Below are 26,913 nucleotides of genomic sequence, written 5' to 3' on the forward strand. Positions count from 1 at the left end.
TCCCAACTCATGAGTTTATGGTAAAAAAAAAAGATTGATTTAGGGTGGAGTGAAGGCTTTTCCTATAACTCTGACTATGTCTTAAGCCTCGTACACACGGATTTTCCGCAGACAAAACCTTTGGACTTTTGTCCAAAGGCGTATGCCTGGATTTTGTCTTGCACACAAACGGCAAGGAATTGTCAGCCAACAAACATGAACATAGTGACGTACTTTTTCAGCTCTTTAGTGCCAGCCTTTGGGCTCCTTCTGCTAATTTTGTGTTAGTAGAAGATTGGTGAGTGTTGATTTGCATTTTTAATTTTGCGCTTTTCAGTTAGTTTCTGAACGGCTGTTCGTCACCCTGACATATTGCAGAATCAGAGGAGATAACGTGTTATTTATTATTGGCCTTGGAATTATTGCTTTGACCCAAGTCCAATCTAGGAACAGGAGGAGGAGTTCTTGGAGCAAAAATTGGTTGCTTTATTAATCGTGACCAATTATGCCATATGCCTTTGCTGCGGGAGATCCAGGAGAATAATGATGATTTTCAGAATTATCTCTGGATGACGGACCCCTGCCTTCACCAACTCTTAGCATTGTTGACCCCCTGTATTAAGAAGCAGGACACATGCATGAGGCTTTTATTTTATTTTTTGGTTGAATAATTTTGATTTGGTTTGGTATATTTTCTATATTTTTGGATGCATAGAATGCACTTTTTGGTTAAGTTCTATTGGCAGATAGCATGCCTAATTTTATTTGTTTTCTTTTTTTAACCCCCCTGACGGTATTCCCGAGTCTGACTCGGGGTGGATTTTTCATACCAAAAGCGGTATCCCCGAGTCAGACTCGGGACTGCGTCGCTGGATCCAGGAGGAGGTTTACTTACCTTCTCCTTCGGATCCAGCGTTGTCTCCCCGCTGTACGAGCGAGCCGTGTCTCGCTCGATCTATCACATCGCCGATCTCCGTGCCCTGCGAGCGTTGCGACGCACGGGGACGGAGATCGGCGCCAAATTCAAAAAGTGAAACAAACAGTAAACATACAGTATAATGTAATCTTACAGATTACATTGCTGTATGTAAATATTTCACATCCCCGTTGTCCCTAGTGGTCTGCCCAGTGTCCTGCATGCAGTTTTATATAATAAAAACTGTTCTTTATGCCTGGAAACTGGAGATTGCCCATAGCAACCAAAACTGTCCCTTTACATCAAAAATGATTTTAGACCAGCTAGAAAACAGCGATAATAAATTAGAATCACTCGCAGAATTGAGCGATAGCAATTTGTGGGGAGATCCGTCATCAAATACTGAAAAGTAATGACAGTGACAATTCTGCAACTGTGCAAATTTCAGTGTTTTTGATTTGATTACATTATTGAATAATTTTTATTATTGTTATATTATTATTTGGTACAATTATTTATAATTATTTATTATATTATAATTTATGATTTAATTTTTCAAACTTTATCATACCCGGGATGTCTGCTAGACTCTGGTTTGGACAGGTTTAAGAGATTTATTCCTAAGAATTGCAGGACTACAATATAAAACGCCAAATTTTCATGCAAAATAATGGTACCGCTTTTAGCACCTAAAATCCGAAATAATCGTACCGCCAGGGAGGTTAATGCACAATAAAAAAAATTGTGTAGAATAATACATGGCTATGTGTTTTACTTCAAATGACAGTTTGGGAGTAGGCAGATACATTTAAATAAATACAATATAAAAAAGGGACACCAACTTAGTTATATCTTTGATCTTAAAGCGGACCTCCACCCTAAAGTGGAAGGTCCACTCATCGGAACCCTCCCCCCCTCCGGTGCCACAATTGGCACCTTTCAGGGGGGAGGGGGGTGCAGATGCCTGTATAATCCAGGTATCTGTACCCACTTCCGGGACAAGCCGCAGATGCCCCACCCGCCCCCCTTGTGTTCTGAGAAACACACCGTTTCCAGGACACAGCGGGGACCAGTGGAGATGCGCAGCGCGACTCGCGCATGCGCAGTAGGGATCCGGGCAGTGAAGCCGCAACGCTTCACTTTCCGATTCCCTGACAGTGGGGGTAGCTGAGAGATGAGCGATTGCTCGTCATCTGCTGCCAACATCGCTGGACCCTGGAACAGGTAAGTGTCCATTTATTAAAAGTCAGCAGCTGCAGTATTTGTAGCTGCTGACTTTTAATATTTTTTTTAAGGTGGACCTCTTTAAAAACTACGGGATAATGGTGTTTTGGTAACTTGCCCAAATAAAAATAAAAAAGCATAATAATATTATTCTTGATATCACTAGAAAAAAAGCCTTTTAAAATTAGTTTGCAATAACTCCATCAGTATCACCAGCAAAGCAGCTTCATTATTATCCCATTAACCTCCCTAGCGGTAATCCCGAGTCTGGCTCGGGCTGGGATTTCAGTACCACGAGCGCTAACCCCGAGCCAGACTCGGGATCGCAGTGCTGGATACAGGGAGAGGTTACTTACCTTGACTAGAGGTCGACCGATATGGGTTTTTCTCTGGCCGATGCCGATATTTAGAAATCATGGCGGCCGATAGCCGATATATGATGCCGATTTTTTTGGGCCGATATGTTAGGCCAATTTTATTTTATTTATTTATTTTTAATCCCCCTTGATCTAACACACCTTTCCCACTGGGGCGTTTTTTAAGGCGCTTTTGGGCTAAAAATAGCGCCTGTAACGTGCCTGCAAAATGGCTCCCCTGCAGTCTGTGTGAAAGACAGAGTGCTTTCACACTGAGGCGATGCGCTGGCAGGATCTTAAAAAAAAAGTCCTGCAAGCAGCACGTTTGGAGTGGTGTATACCGCTCCTCCACCACTCCTGCCCATTGATATGAATGGGCACCACTGCCGAAGCGCATGCCATGCGATTTGGCAGCGGTGCTTCATGGGGGCATTTAACCTCTTCCTTGGCCGCTAGCTGGGTTATATGTGCCCCACTAGCAGCCAAATAGCACCGCTAAAATGATGGTAAAGAGCCGTTAAAACTTGCGTTTTACCATCAACGCCTGCCCGCTCCAGTGTGAAAGCAGCCTTCATAAGTGATACAGAAAATTTCTTACACTTAAACATTTATTAAACAAAACAAACCTCAAATCAGTTTACTTGTATGTATGATTTAGATAAAAAAAAAATATATATATATATATATATATTAACCACTTCCCGACCAGCGCACGACGATGTACGTCGACAGAATGGCACGGGCAGGCATATTGGCGTACATGTACGTCCAATATTCGTTGCCGCCGTGCCATCGGGAGCGCACCGCTGGCGGCGCGCTCCCGCGCTGGTCGGGACCCCCGTGAGTCCGGTCGCGGGACCCGCGGACTCGATCACCGCGGGCATCCCCGCGATCGTCTCACGGAGCGGCCGAATGGAGGAAATGCTGTATAAACAACATTTTTCCATTCTGCCTAGCAACTAGTGACGCTGATCTCTGCTCCATGTGATTGGAGCAGAGATCAGTGTACACTAAATGAAAGCCCAACCCCCCCACAGTTAGTAACACACCCCTAGGAACACTTAACCCCTACACTGCCACCCACTGGTTATCCCTTTCACTGCCAGTGTCATTTACACAGGAATTACTGCATTTATATAGCAGTGATTACTGTATAAATGACAATGGTCCCAAAAATGTGTCAAAAATGTCCGATGGGTCCCCCACAATGTCGCAGTCACAATAAAAAACGCAGATCGTCGCCATTACTAGTAAAAAAAAAAATAATAAAAAATTATTAATAAAAATGCTATAAAACTATCCCTATTTTGTAAACGCTATAACTTTTGCGCAAACCAATCAATAATCGCTTATTGCGATTTTTTTACCAAAAATATGTAGAAGAATACGTATCGGCCTAAACTGAGGGAAAAAAATGTTTTTTTATATATTTTTGGGGGATATTTATTATTACAAAAAGTAAAAAATAATGCGTTTTTTTCAAAATTATCGCTCTATTTTTGTTTATAGCGCAAAAAATAAAAACCGCAGGGGTGATCAAATACCACCAAAAGAAAGCTCTATTTGTGGGAAAAAAAGGACATTAATTTTGTTTGGGAGCCACGTTGCACGACCGCGCAATTGTCAGTTAAAGCGATGCAGTGCCGAATCGCAAAAAGTGGTCTGGTCTTTGACCAGCAAATTGGTCCGGTCTGAAAGTGGTTAAATAAAAACGGGTAGTCAAAACTTTTGGACAAAAAAAAAAAAAATGGGCTAACTTTACTGTTTTTATTTTATTTTTATTTTTTAAATGGTGTATTTTTTTCCCCAAAAAATGCATTTGAAAGACCTCTGTGCAAATGCTGTGTGACATAAAATATTGCAACAACCGCTATTTTATTCCCTAGGATCTCTGCTAAAAAAATATATATAATTTTTGGGGGGGTCTAAGTGATTTTCTGGCAGAAAATACAGGATTTTTACTTGTAAGCAACAAGTGTCAGAAAAGATTTAGTCTTTAAATGGTTAAACTGAGAACTTCTACACACAGAGATGACTTCATTCATTCAAGTGTAAACATTGTATCATTTAGTTCTTTTCTTGGCAGTCTGCCCAGAGAGGAGGAAAGTGTTGCTATGACAACTCAGGCAACTCACACTGACTTCTTACAGAAGTCATTTCAAAGTCCCGCTGTAGAATCAGCTTTTTATCAGCACAATCGGCCGATGCCGATTATTTAAAAAACGGCAAATATCGGCCGATATATCGGCCGGCCGATATATCGGTCGACCTCTAACCTTGACCCCTGGATCCAGCGATGTCCTCCGCGCTGTGTGATCGAGCTGTCCTCCGCTCTATTCACACAGTGCCCGAGTGCCGCTGAGCTCCGTTCCCTGCGACGTTATGACGCACGGGAACGGAGATCGGCGCCAAATTCAAAAAAGTAAATACACACACCGTACTGTAATCTTACAGATTACAGTACTGTATAAAAAAAATACACACCCCCTTTGTCCCTAGTGGTCTGTCCAGTGCTCTGCATTCACTTTTATATTATAAATACTGTTCTTTTCTGCCTGGAATTTGGAGATTGCCCATGGCAACCAAAAAGTGTACCTTTATGTCAAAAGTGATTTTAGACCAACTAGAAAACAGTGATAATAAATTAGAATCACTTGCAGAATTGAGCGATAGCGATTTGTGGGGAAATTCGTCATCAAAAAATCTAATGACAGCGACAATTCTCAAATTTCAGTGTTTTTGGATTTGATTACATTATTGAATAATTATTATTATTATTTATTATATTATAAATTTTATCATACTCGGGATGTCTGCTAGACTCTGGTTTTCAGATTTAAGAGAGTTATTTCTAAGAATTGCAGGCCTACAATATAAAACGCCAAATTTCCATGCAAAATAATTGTACCGCTTTCAGCACCTAAAATCAGAACTAATCATACCGCCAGGGAGGTTAAAAAAGAAGAGAATTGTGCGCTGCATTTGGACATTTCATCATTTGCCACGTCACGAATGTTAATTCTCCATTGCGTACGCTAGTTTACAAGACCGACCGCTTCTGGCTCATCCTTGCTTCTGAGCATGTGTGTTTGTACTTTGGACTTTTGTCTGACAGACTTGTGTACACACGCTGGGAAAATCCGACAACAGACATTTGTCCACGGAAAATTTTAAAACCTGCTATCCAACATTTGTACGTGGGAAAATCCAAAAGCAATTGTCCGATGGAGCGTACAAACTGTCGGATTTTCTGCCAACCGCCTGTCATCACACAATTCCTGTTGGAAAATCTGATCGTGTGTACGAGGCTTTACTCTTTCGCTGACTGCATCATCAATATCAATGTACCATGTTAGCTAGAAGCAGATATGAGGATAGTTTTACCCTGTAACGGCTACACTCAATGAACTCTCTCCGAGAGTCAAATCCTTCCATGGGTACATTTTTAATGGTTGTGAATGGAGTCACGGGAAGTGACGTAACGCGTAGGATACCGGAAGTGACGTCTACACCCCAGCAGTACGCTCGTTGGCTTGTTTGCTGTGCTCTCTGTCCCCCCCCAAGTTTTGTGAGTAGTTTGATATTGTTTAATAAACTTGACATTATTTAAATCTACTACACTATGGTGGACTCTATCTATTCCCTGATTGTATATGCTGACATTATCCGCGGAGGAATTTGATGGATGACGGTGACGCTAGAGAAGTGTAAAGCTCCCCCTGTGTCTCTCCCAAATCCAAGTGTTCCCCACTAGAGGCTATTTTGCTGTATACCTTACAGCAGTAAGGTAATTACCTGGTGTGCCCAGTATTAACATGTGGAGATCACCCAAACGGAGAAAGTTGGCTTGGCACTGTGAACACACACCTGCACTATTTGCATTTGGTTGTGATATTTCACTATACTATTCACGATTGGTCACTTTGATTAAACCCAATTGGTTTTGAAGCTGTTTTGCTACATGCACTTTAGCACCTTGTAATATTTTTTTTGTGGATCACTGTTTTACCACAACACTATTGTCGTTGATATATGAATTATTCGTTTATTATTTTTAAGTCTAATTTTAACATCCAGATATGTTATGCACGTATGCACTTTGCTTCATTTGCTTTTGACCTCAGTATCTAGATATGTTATGCACGTATGCACTATTATTTACACTATTTTATTCACGATACCTGCCTTTAAGATATAGGTTGTGTATTCAGTAATTGTTTTGCTCTATTTGGGAGCGCAACACCATTTTTACTTATTTACTCAGATATGAGGATAGTTTTACCCCGTAACGGCTACACTCAATAAACTCTCTCCGAGAGTCAAACCCTTCCATGGGTACATTTTTAATGGTTGTGAATGGAGCTACAACAGCTTGCATTGCTTATAACCACCTTCCTCAACCTTTTTAGGATGGAGGAACTCTTGAAATAATTTTCAGGTTTCAAGAATTGCTAAAAAAAGATTAAATCTACAGCTCATAGTATATTATTATGAACAGTTAATTGAGAATAAATCAAAGATTAGGATTATACCAATTATATGTTGGCCGATGTAGAGCACCCTTCTTAAGCCCCATACACACTATCAGATTTTCTGCAGATTTTTGTCTTCAGATTTACCAAAACCATGTAGTGCAAGGGCCTGCCTGATTACATACAAATTTAAACTCCTACAGTTTGACCTCATATTATATGGTTTTGGTAAATCTGAAGGAAAAAATCAGCAAAAAATCTGATAGTGTGTGTGAGACTTTGATGCTACTGACAGACTGCATCCTATATGTCATTTTTTTTATTTTGCTCAGAGTTCCACTTTAAGTAACAGGTTTGGGTTCCAGGGTTTGGGATTGAGTTTAAGGGTCACATAAAGTTTGGGGGGAGTAAACAGTTCAGTGTTGGGGATAATTGATGTCTGATAATAGGAAAATGATGATCTGTGGTCTGGTGTTCTGAATGCGCTGCCTATTTTTACCCTCCACTGTCCACATTGTGAGAACATAACAGAACGTCTGTCACACACCAATCTTTTTATTTTCCTTAATTGTACACCTCTGTGTAAACTAGTGAAAAAGACCCAAACCTGCCTGTATAGTGCAATAATCTGTAGCAACTAATCTGCAGCCATCTTTCCTATGGTATGACAGTGCAAGTGTCCCAAAGCACTTGCACCCCCCCCCCCTTGCTCACCCCCCCCCCCCCCTTTCCTGGCCTGCCAGGCTGCATGCTGGGATAAGGGTCTTGTATGGATTTTGGGGGGACCTCTATGCCATTTTTTCTCTTTGCCAGCAATATTCTTTTTTTACATTCAGCTGTCAGTGGGGAACCCCGCTGACCGCTGATGACTCATCGGTTGTTAAGGACATGGTGGCCGCCCACTCTTTAACAACCAGCTATTCCGTTTTTTATGGAGGAAAAAAAAGCAAACCGTATGTAAAATCACATCAAACCCGCAACACTTGCGTTTCTGGAGTGGATTTGTTAAATTCTATTACACACAATCTGCTATGGGGAAAAAAATGTCCCTTACCCTTTCCAAAAATGCAGCGGTTGAAAAATAGACGTGAACGTGTCCCATGGGAAACCATGTTAAATGGACTGTAGTGCGTTTCTGCAAACTCAAACCCACTAAAAAAGCCACATAAGTGTGAACCTAGAAATCTATGCTGATGATAGGTGTGGAGAACCGTCACTATATTCGCTCTGACTTCAGAAACCACGCAGAGTGAGATGTATGGTGCCTATCATAGTAGCTTTTGTTTGCCGGGAAAGGAGAGTAAAGGAGTCATGCATTAGAGCCAAAGAGAAGCTTGCCGTTTGGAAGCAGAGCTCCTACTTAGCTGGGTCTGCAGTGTTCTCGATATGACCACATCCAGAATGGCCCCCTTAAGTCTTCTGTCCTTTATAACAGCTCTGAACATTAATAAATGGATGCAGATCTTGGCCAGAATTGAGGATCATTTAGACAGGGATGTTTTCCTCTCTCACACTGTCACATGTGGATGAGTGTTCTGCGCACAGGTCACCAAGAATTACAAAAACTACAGAAAGTGGAATACAGAGAAGACATCAAATCAAAATGTACCCCCCCCCCTTATAATGATCAGCAGACTAATAAAATGTGCTGCTGAGAGACTGCGAGGGCTGTCCTGCTGGTATCTGTCCATTTTGCACCCCTCCCACTATGGTGAGATTTCCCTGAAGTAGTTTGTGTCCCTGCACCTCCCACTATGGTGAGATTTCCCTGAAGTAGTTTGTGTCCCTGCCCCTCCCACTATGGTGAGATTTCCCTGAAGTAGTTTGTGTCCCTGCCCCTCCCACTATGGTGAGATTTCCCTGAAGTAGTTTGTGTCCCTGCCCCTCCCACTATGGTGAGATTTCCCTGCAGTGATTTGTGTCTCTGCCCCTCCCACAATGGTGAGCTTTCCCTGCAGTAGATTTGTGTCTCTGCCCCTCCCACTATGGTGAATCTTCCTCACAGTAGTTTGTGTCCTGGCCACTCCCAGAATATGGAGACTTTCCTGCAGTAGTTTGTATCTCTGTCCCCCACCCACAATGTATGGATAATTTGTGTCATGTCCATCCACAGTGAATGGTAGCGGGGTCCTATTTCTGTATATGGTGTTAGACACTAATTTTCTGCATTCTGAGATTGGAGAGCATAAGATCTTGGATCGTTGGTGGAGCCCATGTCTGCCATTCCAATCTTTTATTTCACTTTTCACTGTCCAGGAATCACTAAGCTGCCATTTTTACCAGCCTGACCCTTGCAGGCTATGTCTGTTCTCTCTGCTGACTGTCCTGGTGTAGCACCGAGGTCTGGAAACAAACTCCGGCCACCTGCTGACACAAGAACTTACATGTCAGTTTTATGTTTGGAAAGCCGAAGAGCGTGAAATTAGGATTTCACCCGTCTGGCAGAGCTTTGTGTGTTTCTGCTGTGGAACAAGAGATAGCACAGAGCATAACACTACATATACTGCTGACTTTGATCACCAGATCCCATCTACTTGTCACATCTATGCTGTGATCACCGGATCCCATCTACGTGTCACATCTATGCTTTGATTACCGGATCCCATCTATTTGTCACATCTATGCTGTGATCATCGGATCCCATCTACGTGTCACATCTATGCTGTGATTACCAGATCCCATCTATTTGTCACATCTATGCTTTGATCACCAGATCCCATCTACTTGTCACATCTATGCTGTGATCACCAGATCCCATCTACTTGTCACATCTATGCTGTGATCACCGGAACCCATCTATTTGTCACATCTATGCTGTGATCACCGGAACCCATCTATTTGTCACATCTATGCTATGACCATTGGATCGTATCTACTTGTCATATCTATGCTATAACCATTGGATCGTATCTATTTTTACATCTATGCTGTGATCACCGGATCTATTCTACCTCTCATATTTACACCGTGATCAACTAATCCCTTCTGTATGTCATATCTAGGGTTTGATTAATGGAACCCATCAACTTGTCACATTTATGCTGCGATCCCTTTTACCTCTCATGTACATACTGCGATCACTGTAGTCTTCAACCTCAGATATACGTAATGTGACCACTAAATCCCTTTTACGTGTCAAATTTATGATGTGATCATTGGATCACAACTACTTGCAACATCTGTGCTATAGTCACTAGATCTCTTCTACTTGTCACAAATATCTTGTGATCTTCAGATGGCGATGAAATGTTTGTGATCGCCTACATACCAGCACACATGTTATTTTGGGCTCATACAGGCCCTTCTGGGGTTCTGATAACATGGACACATACAGGTTCTTATGGGGTCTTGATAACATGAGTTTTATTTGCCTTGTGGCTAATACAGGTCCTTCTGGGATTACAATAACTGGCTCATACTGGCCCTTCCGGGGTCCCAAAAACATGGTCTGGTACACGCTCCTTCGTAGTCCGTACAGGCCCTCATGGGGTTCTGATAGCAGTGGCTTAACACAGTCCCTTCTGGGGTTCTAATAACATGGACCCATACAGGCCCTTCTGCGAGTGCTGACCCAAGGTTCCAGTAACAGTGACTAATACTGGCCCTCCTCGGGTCTATATAACTGACTCATACAGGCCCTTCTGGGGTCCCTATAACAGTGGCTGATACTGGACCTCCTGGGGTCCCAATTACAATGGCTTATATAAGCCCTTCTGGAAGCCCGATAACAATGACTGATACAGGCTCCCAAAAAATTGGGCTCATATAGGCCCTTCTGAGGTTCCCGATAACATTGGCTCATACAGGCCCTACTGTGGTCCTGATAACACATGCCTTGATAGCAGCGATCCAGCCTGCCCAAAACCCTGCTATAGGAAAAAGTGAAGCTTTCATTGCTCAGCGGTTCTGTCCTCTGCAGGCTTGGCTGTGGCACCTGATAAGTGGGCCTGTTTGCCATGGCTTGGCACTAGTAACAAGGATAGAGTTGACTTCCTTGGCTCCTGATGACTGAACCTGGTTCTGGTCCCTTCTGCAGGCCTTGGTTGAGGATGGTCAGTCCTATAGAGGGTTCCCGGTGACTGTCAGGCCATGGTGGGATATTAATATCCGCAGAGTAGTGGAGGCTTTTCGTCTTGCACAGGATAATAATCTTGCATCGCTCAGCGCTCTGGACATCTGCTTGTAATTTTTTGCTTTATGGAGAAAATAGATTTAAAGAAGCCTCGAGCTGCTGTTCTCAGTGATTTTTCAGTCGGCTGATTGAATGCACATGATGCGTGGCCCACGGGCTCGCCGTGTTTGTGTGCGCGAGGATTTCACCCATAATACTTATTATCTCACAGCGCCTCTATGTATTCTGGAATTATTTGGCCCAATACAATTAATTCTATTAATTAATGGTGTTTCTTCTTGCACTGAGGAACCGCTGCTAATGTTTACCCGGGGTCCCCAGGGGCTTCTCTCCACACACCCAGACAGTCAGATAAATACAAGCACAGGACGCCGAGCAGCTGCCATGGTTGTCAGCTGCCATCTAGTGGTGAAGTGCTAGAGTGCAGGCAGAGAGCTACAGCAGCTTATTAATTCATTGTTGTGTTTTCTGTTGTCACCAGAGTCCCTAAAGGAGGCGGATGAGGAGAACGTTGGACGATTTCTCTCCGCAGTTCTGTACCCTGATGAAACGCTGCTGAATCGCTACGCTGCCATGATCTACACCAGCTCAGACAACGGCCGGATCTTCGAGGAGCTGCCAGGAGCTGACATGTGTCACAGCTGTGCAGAGAAGGTGACAAACTGCTAAATGCCCAGCCAGCCGTCACAGAGACTGAGCACTGAGTACAATTGTCACTGCCTGTCCACACAAATCTCAGTTCTGATTCCCCTATAGGAATGAACAGGAGTTAAAAAAAAAAAAAAAAATATTCTAAAAAGAACAATTATAGACTCAATTCACTAAGATGGATGAGTTATTTTAACTTTATGTTTATGTTAAATGTTAAATTCAAAATCAGAATAATCTCTTGGGTTTCATTGTTATTCTCTGGCAGTTAAATGCTGAATGTTGTGTTTCCTCACACATTTTTATTTAATTATTCTGATATAATGTTCTGAATTAATGATTCTGATCTTTATTCTGATATGAACATTTGGGGTTGATTTACTAAAACTGAAGAGTGCAAAATCTGGTGCAGTTTTGCAGAGAAACCAATCAGCTTCCAGGTTTCATTGTCAAAGCTGACGTTAGAAGCTGATTGGCTACCATGCAGAGCTGCACCAGATTTTGCACTCTCCAGTTTAATTAACCCCATTGTGTAATTTTATGTATACCTGAAATGGCTCTTTTTCCCTTCACAGATGCCCAATAGAGTGATCACCAGCCTGTAACCAGTGGTATTTTATTAAATATTCCTGGCAAGAATCTATAAAATATGTGGTGGTAGCATGCTGGGGTCCAGTGCTGGAAACAGACTGGTGCTTCATTCTCTGGGAACACCACAGACGGCTCCATCTGGGCAGCTCTATGGTCAGGGCCTGGTTTGAGTCTTCCAGTGAGTGTTAGCTGTATGTATTAAAGAGAAAGTAATCCCTGATGGGTTTACTTCCTCTTTGATTCCCTGCAAAGTTAAAGCATAATGGACTACTATGCATCGCAGTCACCGCTGTCCCCTGTAGTCCGGAGCCTCCATCTTCTTGGTGGGACTCGGTGCTCCGGTGCTGTCATTCGTCGGAGCCGCAATGACGTCAGTCCCGCGCATGCGCGCGGGAGCCGCCACTCGCGGCATATCGCCGTTAACTGCGGCGTTCTCAGTGCGTCTGCGCCGTAGACAGCGGTGTCTGTCTTTCGGCAAATATCTCCTAAACCGTGTAGGTTTAGGAGATATTTCTTGGACCTACAGGTAAGCCTTAATCTAGGCTTACCTGTAGGTCAAAGTGGTTTGTAAGGGTTTACAACCACTTTAATGCCGCCTGGTTAGCAGATAACACAGACCGGACATCATTCTGTCTCAAGATCCCAGCAGGGGGCACTCAGTCTTAGCGATCAGCCCCCCACATCTCTCAATCATCCACAATACTCTTTTCAGGAGAAATTATAACTCTATCATAAGTTTAATAATATAAAGCTTTTATCTAGAAATGTCATCCTATGACAGTCTGGTGGGGTCCCTGTGCTTGTTCCCCACTGGAGCAGCTAGACACTGCCAGCCGGCCTTGGAAATTTGTGTGTACTGGGGTCAGGCTAAAATCCAATGCAAATCCTTGTGGGATCTCCACATTCAGCAGTTCCCTTACATGGGCCTTCAAGCTCTTGTTACACGTTTCTGTGTTATGAACAGTTCCCAGACTGCACATTCACCTGGCTCAGAAACTGGTGTGTCCAGAATATCAAACTTCTATCAATGAAGCGGGTGGGAAGAACTTGGGTACTGCTGCTACACCTGGATGTTAAGCAGGAGCCCTGAGTCCCTTGCATGTGATTCAGAGATTCATGCTCGAGTGCTAAGGATGGTAACAGACCATAATACCATCCTAAGCATCACAAATGTGCTTTCTTTGCCTTGTTCCTGTACATCTTGGTCTGTCCAGTGTCCTTTATGGTGAAATCATTGTGCAATAGGGAATTGAAGGTTCCAACTTTTGTGTCCGGACTGTTGTTTTCGATCCGGGGGAGGGTCTGTGAAGATTAAGTGATTAAATATGCAGAGAAATCCCCCTTCATGTGTTTATCATATTAATGATGGCCTCGTTCTCAGCCCCCAGCACTGGACCATCTATAGGAAGCCACCGATAGGATGAACGCTTGTTGTTAATTAAAAGAGCATTAACCCTAATGGTCTGGGAGGCTGAGACGTCATTTACAGAGCATTGCTGTACACAGGCCGCTCTGCCATAACAAATGAAGCAATCACGAGAGAGGAAAGGACAATTTACCATTCAATCATTATTTTATGGCCCGCAGCGCAGGCTCTGATACACAACCTGAGCCAGGATGGAAAATCAACAATTACCTTATTTATGTAACCTACAAATGAGCCTGAGACTTAATTGCTTGTAGCTTCCTTTTACAGGCGGCTTGGGATGATGATCAGTTGTAATAACACCGATGATTAACATCGACTTTTCGCTGCATGCGGTGACATCACATGGAGGGGGGTACTACTGCTGACTTATGACATGGCTGGAGTATCATGGCCATTAATAACCTGAGAATATACTACACAGAGGGAGAAAATATGGCCCCCCTTTGACCCTTGCCTGATCTATCTCTTGTATAACTACAATTACCAGTAGACATCGGCAGCCACACACCAATGGGGATAGTCATTTGTTTAAGGCTTATAGTACTAAAGAGACTAATCCACCTGGATGCCCAGGGTCTACAATAGAAACCAGTTATATATTACTGGGCTGACCTTGTCCTGCCTGCAATTCTACAAGTGGCCCTAAGGAGCTTAGTGACAACCAATGGTGAAAAATGGCTGTTAGTTCTGAGGCCAGGAGAAGCTGATTACCAAAATGGCTTTATTTTGTGCAGAGAAAAAGAAAAACTTCTCCACACAGACAATGCTGTAACGTCATCCTGGGACAAAATGGCCGCCAGCTCTAGCAGTTTTGAGCAAGAGTTGGCAGATTTTTACACTGTGTTGCCACCCTTAGATAAAGACAAAAATGATCTTCTAGCTAATTAATTACGGATTACACCTTGGTGCTCACAGGCGACAGTGATACTAAATTTTCCACACATAAGGGGTAATTTGCTAAAACTGGAGAGTGCAAAATCTGGTGCAGCTGTGCGTGGTAACCAATCACCAAATTTTGCACTCTCCAGTTTGAGGAAGGCCAGGTTCACACTGGTACGACGCGACAGTCGTACCACTTTGGATCCGACTTTGCCCTGCGACTTGCAGTCTGACATCCATCTGACTTCAATGTATGGGGATCCGACTTTGATTCCCGACAATACCAGGCACTGTGTCTGGTATGAATCTTTAGGGGGAACTCCATGCACAATGTTAAAAAACTGCATGGGTTCCCCATCCAAGTGCATCCCAGGCCCTTCAGTCTGGTATGGATTTTAAGTTGAACTGAAAAAACTGCGTTGGGGATCCCCCCAAAATCCATGTCAGACCTTTATCCGAGCACACAGCCTGGCAGGTCAGGAAAGGGGATGGGGAAAGGCAAGCGCCCCCCCCCCCCCCTCCTGAACCATACCAGGCCACATTCTCTCAACATAGGGGGGCGGATGCTTTGCGCCCCCCCACCCCAAAGCACCTTGTCCCCATGTTGATGAGGACAAGGGCCTCTTCCCGACAACCCTGGCCGTTGGTTGTTGGGGTCTGCAGTCCCCAGATTCCTCCCCCCCCCCCGCCCTATGTGAATGAGTATGGGGTACATTGTACCCCTACCCATTCACCTAAAAGAAGTGTCAAAAATAAAACATCGTACACATGTTTTTAAAGTAATTTCTTAAGGCAGCTCCTTCATCTCTTCCGATCTCGGCTCTTCTACCTCCTCTACTGACGTCTTCTGCCTCTGTTGGTTCTTCTCCCTCTGTCCGCTGTCTTCTGTCAGGTCTCCTCCACTATCAGAGTTAGTGGTTACCAGAGCGCCCCCCCCCCCCTCGTGCACCATGTTGAGGGCATGCAGCCTGGTACGGTTCGGGGGGGGGGGGGGCTCGCTCGTCCCAACTTCCTTTCCTGCTCGAAAAAGGGTCTGGAATGAATTTTGGGGTACCCATGCTGTTTTTTTTTTAATTTGGTGTGGCATTCCCCTTCAAGATCCTCAGAGCACGTCGCATGCAAAAGTCGGGTCAGTTAAGACGGCGATCCGACTTTGATCTGACTTCAGTGATAGTCAGTGGGCTGAAGTAGGACCAAAGTAATGCAGGGAGCATTTTCAAAGTTGGACCGACTTGTGTCGGACCAGTTAAGATGGCTCCCATAGGGAAATATTGATTTTCACACGTCATGCGACATGAGCTCCCAATGTCGGAGCATTTGTTGTACCAGTTGACACTGGTGGGACACGACACTCTTCCTACTTTGGATCCGACTTTGCCCTGCGACTTGAAGCCGACATTCGTCCGACTTTCAATGAACAGTGACATGACCAATACCAGGCACTATGTTTGGTATGAATCTTGAGGGGAAACTCCACACCAAATTTTAAATAAAAAACCGGCATGGTTTCCCCTTCCAGAAGCATACCAGGCCCTTGGGTCTGGTATGGATTTTGGGGGAACCCTTTACGACGAAACACGGTACCCCCAAAATCCATACCAGAACCTTATCCGAGCATGCAGCCCGGCCGGTCAGGAAAGGGCGTGGGGACGAGCGAACGCCCCCCCCCCCCCTGAACTGTAGCAGGCGCATGCCCTCAACATGGAGGGGTGGGTGCTTTGGGTGGGTGCTCTGCGGCTCCCCCACCCCAAAGCACCTTGTCCCTATGTTGATGAGGACAAGGGCCTCTTTCCTTTGGTTGTCAGGGTCTGCGATCAGGGGGATTATCAGAATCCGGGAGCCCCCTTTAATAAGGGGGCCCCCAGATCCCAGCCCCCCACCCTATGTGCATGAGTATGGGGTACTATGGTATGGTATCCTCCTGGAGGGGGAAACCATGCTGGTTTTTTATTTAAAATTTGGCATGGAGTTCCCCTTCAAGATCATCAGAGCACAAGTCGCATGCTAAAGTCGGATCATGCAAGATGGCGATCCAACTATGATCCTACTTCAATGGGCTGAAGTAGGATCAGAGTCGGAACAAAGTAGTACAGGGAGCAGTTAAGACAAAAACATTGATTTTCACATGTCATGCGACATGAGCTCCCAACGGCGGAGCGTTTGTCCTACCAGTGTGAACCCAGCCTAAATCAACCACACATAGTTGTACATAGCAATGATTGATAGCACTGGAGGCTGATTGGTTACTATACTGAGATGCACCAGATTTTGTACTCTCCAGTTTTATTAAATCTACCCCATATAGTTGTACATAGCAGCGATTGATAGCACAAATTTGAAGCATTGTGCCATGATTAGTGATTAATCGCTCTTCCATTAAGTGTGCCACTCTCCATTGTTCCCTATGCGTAGTGATCAATCATTAATCGCAGGCGATTTTACTAACGCATTCACATTAGCAAAAGTGGCTTGTTTGTGTATAGCCTAAAGCTTTATACCTCTTCATTTCCCCTTCCCAAACACAAGTTGGTTCTTTGAAGCAGTTTATTGCCCAGAGTGCAGGCCACTGAATACCCATTTTTCACTGCTATAACACACAAATGTAACACGCCATGGACAATTAGCATTAGATAAATGTGTCCCCTTTGTCCAGGATATTCCTCCAAATCATAATCAGCCTTTTGCCTCTGATAACCTCCATTTTAATGCTACAAATTCAGTGTGCAGCACTGTCCTGAAATTAGGAATATTTTTGGGATATGTGATGGAAAGAAATATGAATACCTGTTTAATTTGCTTTACTCCCTTGTGTTGCTTTATTCCCTTCTCATCATAACCTGTTATATTGCTCAAGATTGAAAGGTTACTTCTGGAGGAGCACTTAGACATTACAATTCACATCAAAACACAAAACAAAAAGTTTTCTGCACTTCTTTCCTTCTTAGGGAGACACTGTCTAAGGCCAGTGATGGAATTCTAGGATTTTCATGTAGCTGTTATCACTCAAGTACAAATAAAGATCTTGAGTGATTTATGTATGTTAAATATTGTACAGAAAGCCCCATTGGCCACTTGTATCCCTCTAGTTTTTGGGACATCCACAATACTTAATCCAGATCCTGTACTCTGTGCTTTATGTACATTGAGGGGAAAAAAGTATTTGATCCCCTGCTGATTTCGTACATTTGCCCACTAACAAAGAAATGATCAGTCTATAATTTCAATGGTAGGTTTATTTTAGCAGTGAGAGACATAAAAATCCAGAAAACCGCATTTCAAAAAAGTTATAGATTGATTTGCATTTTAATGAGTGGAGTAAGTATTTGACCCCTTTACAAAACATGACTTAGTACTTGGTGACAAAACCTTTGTTGGAAATCACAGAGGTCAGACATTTCTTGTAGTTGGCCACCAGTTTTGCACACATCTCAGGAGGCATTTTGTCCCACTCCTCTTTGCAAATCCTTTTCAAGTCATTACGGTTTTGAGGCTGACGTTTGGTAACTCGAACCTTCAGCTCCCTCCACATATTTTCTTTGGGACCTTAATGTGCTTCATGAGCAACTCCTTTGTTGCCTTGGCCGTGCATTTTGGGTCATGGTCATGATGGAATACCTATCCACGACCCATTTTCAATGCCCTGGCTGAGGGAAGGAGATTCTCACCCAAGATTTGATGGTACATGGCCCCGTCCATTGTCCCTTTGATGAGGTGAAGTTGTCCCATCCCCTTAGCAGAAAAACACCCCCAAAGCATAATGTTTCCACCTCCATGTGTGATGGTGGGGATGGTGTTCTTGGGGTCATAGGCAGCATTCCTCCTCCAAACATGGCGAGTTGCGTTGATACCAAAGAGCTCGATTTTGGTCTCATCTGAACACAACACTTTAACACAGTGCTCCGAATCATTCGGATGTTCATTAGCAAACTTCAGATGGGCCTGTAGATGTGCTTTCTTGAGCAGGGGCACCTTTCAGGCGCTGCAGGATTTTAGTCCTTCAAGGCATAGTGTGTTACCAATTGTTTTCTTGGTGACTATAGTCCCAGCTGCCTTGAGGTCATTGCCAAGGTTCTCCCGTGTAGTTCTGGGCCTATTCCCCACTGTTCTCATGATCATTGAAACTCCACGAGGTGAGATCTTGGAGCCCCAGACTGAGGGAGATTGACAGTTATTTTGTGTTTCTTCCATTTGCGAATAATCGCACCAACTGTTGTCACCATCTCACCAAAATGCTTGGCGATGGTCCATTCCAGTCTTGTGTATGTCTATAGTTTTGTCTCTCATCCTTGGACAGCTCTTTGGTCTTGGCCATGGTGGAGAGATGGGAATCTGATTAATTGCACTGCTGGAGCTGAGGGACTCTCCTAGCTGCCGGGGGAAGAACTCCTCCAGTGAAAGGGGGGGGGGGGGGTGAAGGGAAAGGAAAGACAGATTCTGGTGGTAGGGGACTAAACACCAGAGAGGCAAATCTGTAACAAAGACCTGAAGTGTGGAGCAGTATGTTGGCTACTGGGCGCTCAGGCTCAGCACGAACATGGATCTGGTGGACAGATTACAGGGAGGGGCTGGGGAAGACCCAGCTGTCATGGTGCACGTTGACACCAATGACAAAGTCAGAGGCAGATGAAGTGTCTTAAAGAACGATTTTAGGGACTTAGGAGCTAAATTGAGGAAAAGGACCTCCAAGGTAGTATTTTCAGGAATACTACCGGTACATCGAGCCACAACAAAAAGGCAGAGGGAGATTAGGGAAGTAAACAAGTGGCTGAAGAGCTGGTATAGTAAGGAGGGGTTTGGGTTCCTGGAGGACTGGGCCGACTTCTCAGTCGATAACCGGTACTATAGAAGGGACGGACTGCACCTAAATGAGGAGGGTGCAGATCAGCTGGGAATGAAGATGACCGAAAAGTTAGAGGGGTTTTTAAACTAGGCGATGGGGGGGAGGGTGCAGAGGTAGAGATAGTCAGCACGGAACATATTCCAGAGGGTAGTATTGGGGGCATTAGTGGTAGGTTGACCAAAGCACATAAACCCAAGGTAAGTATAGTAGCAAGTCCTAGTTGCAATCTCGGAACACCCAATAAGAGGATAATATGCGACCGGTCTAAACTACATGGCATGTTCACCAATGCCAGGAGCCTTGTGGACAAGATGGGTGAACTAGAGATACTATTGAACCAGGTCTCTGACATTCCCAAAAAATCCAAATCCTCCTTGTACAACAGCTCTCACGATTGGCTGGCAAACATTCAAGGGTATACCCTTTATCACAAGGATAGAGAGGGTAAAAAAGGCGGAGGGGTATGCCTATATATCAGGAATAATGTACAAGTGAATGTGAGAGATGACATCACTAAGGGAGCTAGGGAGGAGGTGGAATCCTTATAGGTAAAGCTCCAAAAGGATGAAGCTAAGGGGAAAATAATACTGGGAGTATGCTATAGGCCCCCTAAACTGAGGAAGGACCTTACTGGATATACTGATTACCAACAATACAGACCTGATCACAGATGTGGAAATACGGGGCAATTTAGGTAACAGCGATGACAGGTCAATTGGCTTCTGTATCACACAAATAGGAAACATAAGGGGAATACAAAGACACTGAATTTCAAAAGAGCCAACTTCCCTAACTTACGAACCTTACTATAAGGCATAAATTGGGATAAAATCTTAGGAACAAAGAACACGGAGGAGAGATGGGTTTGCTTTAAGAGCATAATAAATAAGGGCATTAGCCAATGCATCCCATTGGGTAATAAATTTAAAAGAGCGAACAAAAGTCATGGATGGCTTAACTCCAATGTAAAAATGCATATAAAAGCAAAGGAGAGGGCCTTCAAAAAATACAAGGTTGAGGGATCGTCATCAGTGTTAAGACTTTATAAAGAATGCAACAAGAAATGTAAGAGTGCAATAAGGATGGCTAAGATAGAACATGAAAGACACATAGCAGAGGAGAGCAAAAAAAAATCCCAAGAAATTCTTTAAGTATGTAAATAGTAAAAAAGGGAGGACAAACCATATTGGCCCCATAAAGAATGAGGACGGACATTTGGTTACAAAGGATGGGGAGATGGTGTAGGTATTGAATTTATTCCTCTCCTCAATCTTCACGAGGGAATCAAGGGGCTTCAGTAACCAACACTGCAGTGTTTATCCTCAAGACACATCACAGGAAGCACTTCCATGGATAACAGAGGACAGAATTAAAATTAGACTTGCGAAACTTAACATTATTAAATCACCGGGACCAGATGGCTTGCACCCGACGGTAGTTAGGGAACTTAGTCAAGTAATTGCCAGACCATTGTTCCTAATTTTTACTGACAGTCTACTGACTGGAATGGTACCAGCTGATTGGAGAAAAGTCAATGTAGCACCAATATTTAAAAAGGGCCCAAAATACATCCCTGAAAATTACAGACCAGTTAGCCTAACATTAATAGTATGTAAACTCTTGGAGGGGATGATAAGGGACTATATACAAGATTTTAGTAATGAGAACAGTATCATTAGCAGTAATCAGCATGGATTCATGAAGAATCATTCTTGCAAAACCAATCTACTAACCTTCTATGAGGAGGTGAGTTGCCAGCTAGATAAAGGAAGGCCATAAATGTGGTGTATCTGTTTTTTGCAAAAGCATTTGACACAGTTCCCCATAAACGTTTACTGTACAAAATAAGGTCCCTTGGCATGGACCATAGGGTGAGCACATGGATTAAAAACTGTCTGCAAGGGCGAGTTCAGAGGGTGGTGATAAATGGGGAGTACTCGGAATGGTCAGGGGTGGGTAGTGGGGTCCCCCAGGGTTCTGTGCTGGGACCAATCCTATTTAATTTGTTCATAAACAACCTAGAAGATGGGGTAAACAGTTCAATCTCTGTATTTGCAGACAATACTAAGCTAAGCAGGGAAATAACTTCTCTGCAGAATGTGGAAGCCTTGCAAAAAGATCTGAACAAATTAATGGGGGGGGGAACTACATGGCAAATGAGGTTCAATGTAGAAAAATGTAAAATAATGCATTTGGGTGGCAAAAATATGAATCCAAATCTATACACTTGGGGTAGAATGTCTGGGGGAATCTAGGATGGAAAAGGACCTGGGGGTCCTAGTAGATGATAGGCTCAGCAATGGCATACAATGCCAAGCTGCTGGTAACAAAGTAAACAGAATATTGGCATGCATTAAAAAGGGGATCAACTCCAGAGATAAAACGATAATTATCCCGCTCTACAAGACTCTGGTCCGGCCGCACCTGGAATATGCTGTCCAGTTCTGGGCACCAGTCCTCAGAAAGGATATACTGGAAATGGAGCGAGTACAAAGAAGGGCAACAGAGCTAATAAAAGGTCTGGAGGATATTTGGAAAGGTTGTAAGCACTGAACTTATTCTCTCTGGAGAAAAGATGCTTGAGAGGGGATATGATTTCAATATACAAATACCATACTGGTGACCCCACTTTAGGCATAAAACTTTTTTTTGCAAAAGGGAATTTAACAAGACTCGTGGCCACTCATTAAAATTAGAAGAAAGGAGGTTTAACCTTAAACTACGTAGAGTGTTCTTTACTGTAAGAGTGGCAAGGATGTGGAATTCCCTTCCACAGGCGGTGGTCTCAGCGGGGAGCATCGATAGTTTCAAGAAACTATTAGATAAGCACCTAAACGACCACAACGGATATACAATGTAATACTGACATATAATCACGCACATAGGTTGGGCTTGTGTCTTTTTTCAACCTCACGTACTATGTTACTATGTAATTGATTGCTTCTGTGGACAGGTGTCTTTTATATAGGTAATAAACTGAGATTAGGAGCACACCCTTTAAAACAGTGCTCCTAATCTCATCAGCTCTTTATCTGTATAGAAGACACATGGGAGCTAGAGATCTTGCTGATTGATAGGGGTTCAAATACTTATTTCACTCATTAAAATGCAAATCAATTTATAACTTTTTTGAAATGTGTTTTTCTGGATATTTTTTTGTAATTCTGTCTCTCACTGTTAAAATAAAACTACCATTAAAGTTATAGACTGATCATTTCTTTGTCAGTGGGCAAATGTACAAAATCAGCAGGAGATTAAATACTTTTTTTCCTCACTGTATCCAGTTTATATTGTATGCATTGCTGAATTTGTGGTACATTGATATATATTTTTGTAATTTAAAGTGGTTGTAAACCCAAAGACATGAAATATGAATGAAGCATATCCCTTTATAGTGTGTACTTGTCAATTAAAGTGCTTCTAAAGGCTGAAGTTTTTTCACCTTCGTCTGTGCAATGTGCATGAGAGCAGCGGCTCTCCAGAGTCTCTCCCTCCTGATTGGCTGGATAACAGCAGTGGAAGCCAATGTCAGTCACAGCCAGTGAGGAGGAAGTGGGGGGCTGGGCTGCTCTCTGTCCCCCATAGCAAGCGGCTTTCAATGGGGGCACTCGGAAAGGGGGAGGGGCCAAGATCGCTGGCAGGGGACCCGAGTAGAGGAGGATCGGGACTGCTCTGTGCAAAACCACTGCACAGAGCAGGCAAGTATGATATACTTTTTTTTTATTATAAGCTTTGTATATCACTTTAAGAGCACTAAGGCCCCTTTCACACTTGTGAGACTTGCCCTGCGACTTGGAACTGCAAAGTCGCTGTCAAGTCGTACCTCATGATTTCCAACAGATTTCTATAGAGGGCGCACGGGTGCTGCCTTCCCTATCCATGCGTCTGGCCCCCTGAGCTACATATCAGTGGCGCTGGACCATGGATTCCACTGCGGAGGACTGTTTTTTTGGAGTACCTGATTAGAGCCTGAGGCTCTAATAGGCTTCAAAAAAGGGTTAGCTCGGAGCAGCATTGCACTCCGAGCCCACCCAATTGTGTGATCATAGTGATCATTTTTCCGCTATTATCACACTAAAGTTCCTCCTCGCCAATCAGGAGGCAGGTCTATGAGACCTGTTTCCTGATTGGCGAAAGAGCCAGGTGATCCCATTGGATGCCTAGTGTTTTGGCTGAAAGACACACGATGGAGGAAGCTGTAGGAGCAGAAGGTGGAGGAGCAGAAGCTGGAGCCGCGGCCACTGCCCGCACTCCATAAGAGGACACCACAGCCCCGCAACACGAGCGGGTAAGTTCTGGACCGCCCGCCTGCATGGGGGGGGGGGAAATGGGTGCTGTGCCATGCTGCCACTGATTTCCAATGAGTACCGTTTGTATCTGTGCAACTTCGAAGTAGTCCCTGCACTACTTTGGTCAGACTTTGATGCGACTTGAATTCCATAGACCTCAAGCTTACACAGGCATTACTTCAAGTTGCGTCAAAGTTGCTACAAAAAAAGCGACAAAATTGTGGCAAAGTCACATGACTTTCAGGTCGGACAAGTGTGAAGGGAGCCTTAGTGTCACTTCTGTCTGCTGCTTCCTTCCTCTGATGTCTGAATTCTTACAAGTTTTCCTGACCCCCAAGAGAAAAAAGGGGACAGGGGAGGGATCTCCAGCACGCAGCCAGTGCTTGACAGCCTCAGCTCCGTTCCTGGGTGACGTGTGAAGGAGGGTCTGTACCTTCCCTCCAATCAGCTCTCAGAGCTCTCATCACTGAGCTCTGCAGTGGATCATTTCAGCTCTCCCCTTTTTCTGACAGCTCAAACAAGCTGTAGAAATTCTGGACTTTGAACAGCTGTAGAGCAGAGAAGATTGCAGATAAACAGGTACAGATTTGTGTTATCTCTTTGTATCACCTGAGGCCAGTGACTTCACTGGGTATATGTATAGGTTTACCACCACTTTAAATATCTAACTCAATACAAAAGTAATACATGATCTGACTTATTTAAAGCAAAGGGACATGCTCATGTGCAGCTGGCAGTACCCATAGTAGGCGTATTACCCCTCAAATTCACCATGCTCTAACACATTCCTGCTAGGGGTTACTGAACTGTTCAGATTGGTGCGGTACATGTTGTGTGTTGCGTAGTTTGAATTGCAGCATTATCTGAGTTGGTGTATCTTCAGAGTGACCGTCTTCCACTCTTTTATCTTTCAGACCCTTCTGTGTCCTCACAAATTCAGAGAGAGTCAGCTGATTCGCCTGCCCCAGAACTGCACCCACATTAAAATCTGCCGTCCTCAGGTGCACCTCTCTGCAGTGCAGGCCAAGATGTGAGTATTGCAGTGGGGTATATGCTAACATTTTCTTTGCACCTGCCCAACACTAAGACATTATTGAAGATTTACAGATAGGGAAATTCTGCTTCTTTCTGTAACACAAGCAGCAGGTTGGGGTGGATTTTGCCTTTGTTTTGAACTCTGGGTGAGAATTTTACCCTAATCGTCTGGGGCCAAATGTCCCAAAGCAGCCACTGCCATGTGCACAGCCTTCTGGGAAAGAAAGCATGAATTAAATTAAGATGTATCTAACACACATGTCTGCCATGGCTGCGATGTGACATGCCCAGACATGATTGCCATGTCAGCGGTGACATTAATTGAGTCGATTAGACAGTGTCAGGACCTCTTGGGAATAGACAGGTGAGAGGAGAACAAGGCAGATATTGATTAGTGTCATTAGGAGCGGAGCTCTGGATTCCTCCGCCTCTTCCACCGGAGTCTTACAAATAGTGATGACAATCACTGTGACTTTCTCATTTCTTCCATGTTGATCTCCAGGGAATTGCATAGTTCAGGAATCTCTGTAGTTCCCATTCATGAATTGCACAATTCGCTGTTTATCAGACAGATTTTTCCAGTTTTACACATTTTAGGATTTTATAAAACAGGATTATCACTTGATCAGGCGACCCATGTATTGACTTCTTGGGGGGACAATAGATCATAAGGAATGGGTGTTCTCATACAGTTTCTACCATCCCCCAAAGATAAAGCGTAGATACCGGGGTGAGTGGACACTTATATTCCGCAATCTTTTTGCAGTGAGACCATTCAGTTGTAAATGAAAGTCCCATATTCTTAAATAGGAACTGCAGTCTGCTCACATAATTTGTAATAAAAATATCTTTGCCATTCTGAAGCTTCCCTCCAACTGCTTTGCATATTATTTTATATATACTGTGATTCTGTACTTGCCAAATATGCTGCAGAAATCTCCCTCCACTGAGTCCGGCTGCAGCTGTTTTAACTGTGGGCAGCTGAAGCTGCTGCCTGTTCACTTCCTGGATTTACACAGAGGCACACCTCCATCTCTACAGCCCTGCAGCTCTCATTGGGCCTCTTATGACTCATCCCCCCGCCCACCCTGCCAAACACACTCGAGAGAGAGAGCTGTTCATGATGTCATAAGCCTAGGATAATGACCAGACAGGAAGTGGGCGGTATAAGGTATTTACTGGCAGAAAAAAAAAATGATTATCCAAAGTTAAAACAACAAGAGCAGAAGATTTAATAGATGGAAAGATGAAAAAATGACTGAAGGTTGGCTTTAACTGACAGAAAAAAAAAAAGCTGCTTTTACAGACATTTGAGATATAATTTCAGCTTGAGTCTGGGTTCACACTATAGCAACCAATGCCGATTCTCACATCGCATCTCTCCCGCAAACAGTTCACACTGCCCTCTGCAAACCGCTACAGGTATCAATACAATCTTAATGGCAGGCACCCCCAGATCGGTTAACAGATCACTGTGGATTCGGACAGGAATCGGATCACATGGGTGAGAACACCCTTGTGATCCAATTCCAGTGTGGGGGGGGCGGGGGGAGTCCCTGCACCTTTTTTGTGCGAATCTAATGCGAGTTCAGCCATACAACTCGCATTGCACAGACATCACATGTGATCGGCACCGCAGTGTGGGTGCGAATCGCATGCAGTGTCTGTGTTCACTATAGTAGGAACCTGGGCTGAAGAAGCTTGTGCTGTTTTTTGTGCTCTTTTGCACATTTTTATTTTTGAGCATAAATTTATTTTAAATGTTTTTTTCACAAACCCTCCCCTCGGCTCATTTTTACAATTTTGTTGTGTGTTTTTGAGCTTCTGCATTGGTTTTTCGCGCATTTTTGGGCACTTAGGCGTCTTTTCTGCTTGAAAGCTCCTCTCAAAAATTTGAGATTGGTGCCTGTAAAAGCATATGCCTGGAAACTCCTGAAAAAGCCATACTGTGCATGGACACATTGGTCAACATGGAGGGGAGTTTCCAGGCAAAAATAAGAGAGCTCTAAAGCCTGTAGAAACAGTTTCTTTGAGCTTCTTTGAGATGCCGTGTGCATTAACCTTAAATGCAAAAAAAATACAAAAAATAAAGTGATAACAAATAACTTAAAATAAAACCATAC

At 43.8% G+C, this 26,913-nt stretch overlaps 1 protein-coding gene across 1 annotated transcript in view; it reads left to right on the forward strand.

The window, feature by feature from the left end:
* Positions 1–26,913, forward strand: part of LOC143930833 (uncharacterized) — a 156,025-nt gene that overhangs the window by 106,387 nt on the left and 22,725 nt on the right. Inside the window, exons 13-14 of the mRNA XM_077455452.1 lie at positions 11,561–11,733; positions 24,670–24,785. Of these exons, the coding sequence (XP_077311578.1) occupies positions 11,561–11,733; positions 24,670–24,785 (289 nt within the window). The remainder of the gene's footprint in view (positions 1–11,560; positions 11,734–24,669; positions 24,786–26,913) is intronic.

The sequence above is a fragment of the Lithobates pipiens genome, unplaced genomic scaffold (assembly GCF_037356315.1).
Source record: "Lithobates pipiens isolate NorthernLeopardFrog02 unplaced genomic scaffold, aLitPip1_a1.2 Scaffold_25, whole genome shotgun sequence".
In the NCBI taxonomy this organism is placed as follows: Eukaryota; Metazoa; Chordata; class Amphibia; order Anura; family Ranidae; genus Lithobates; species Lithobates pipiens.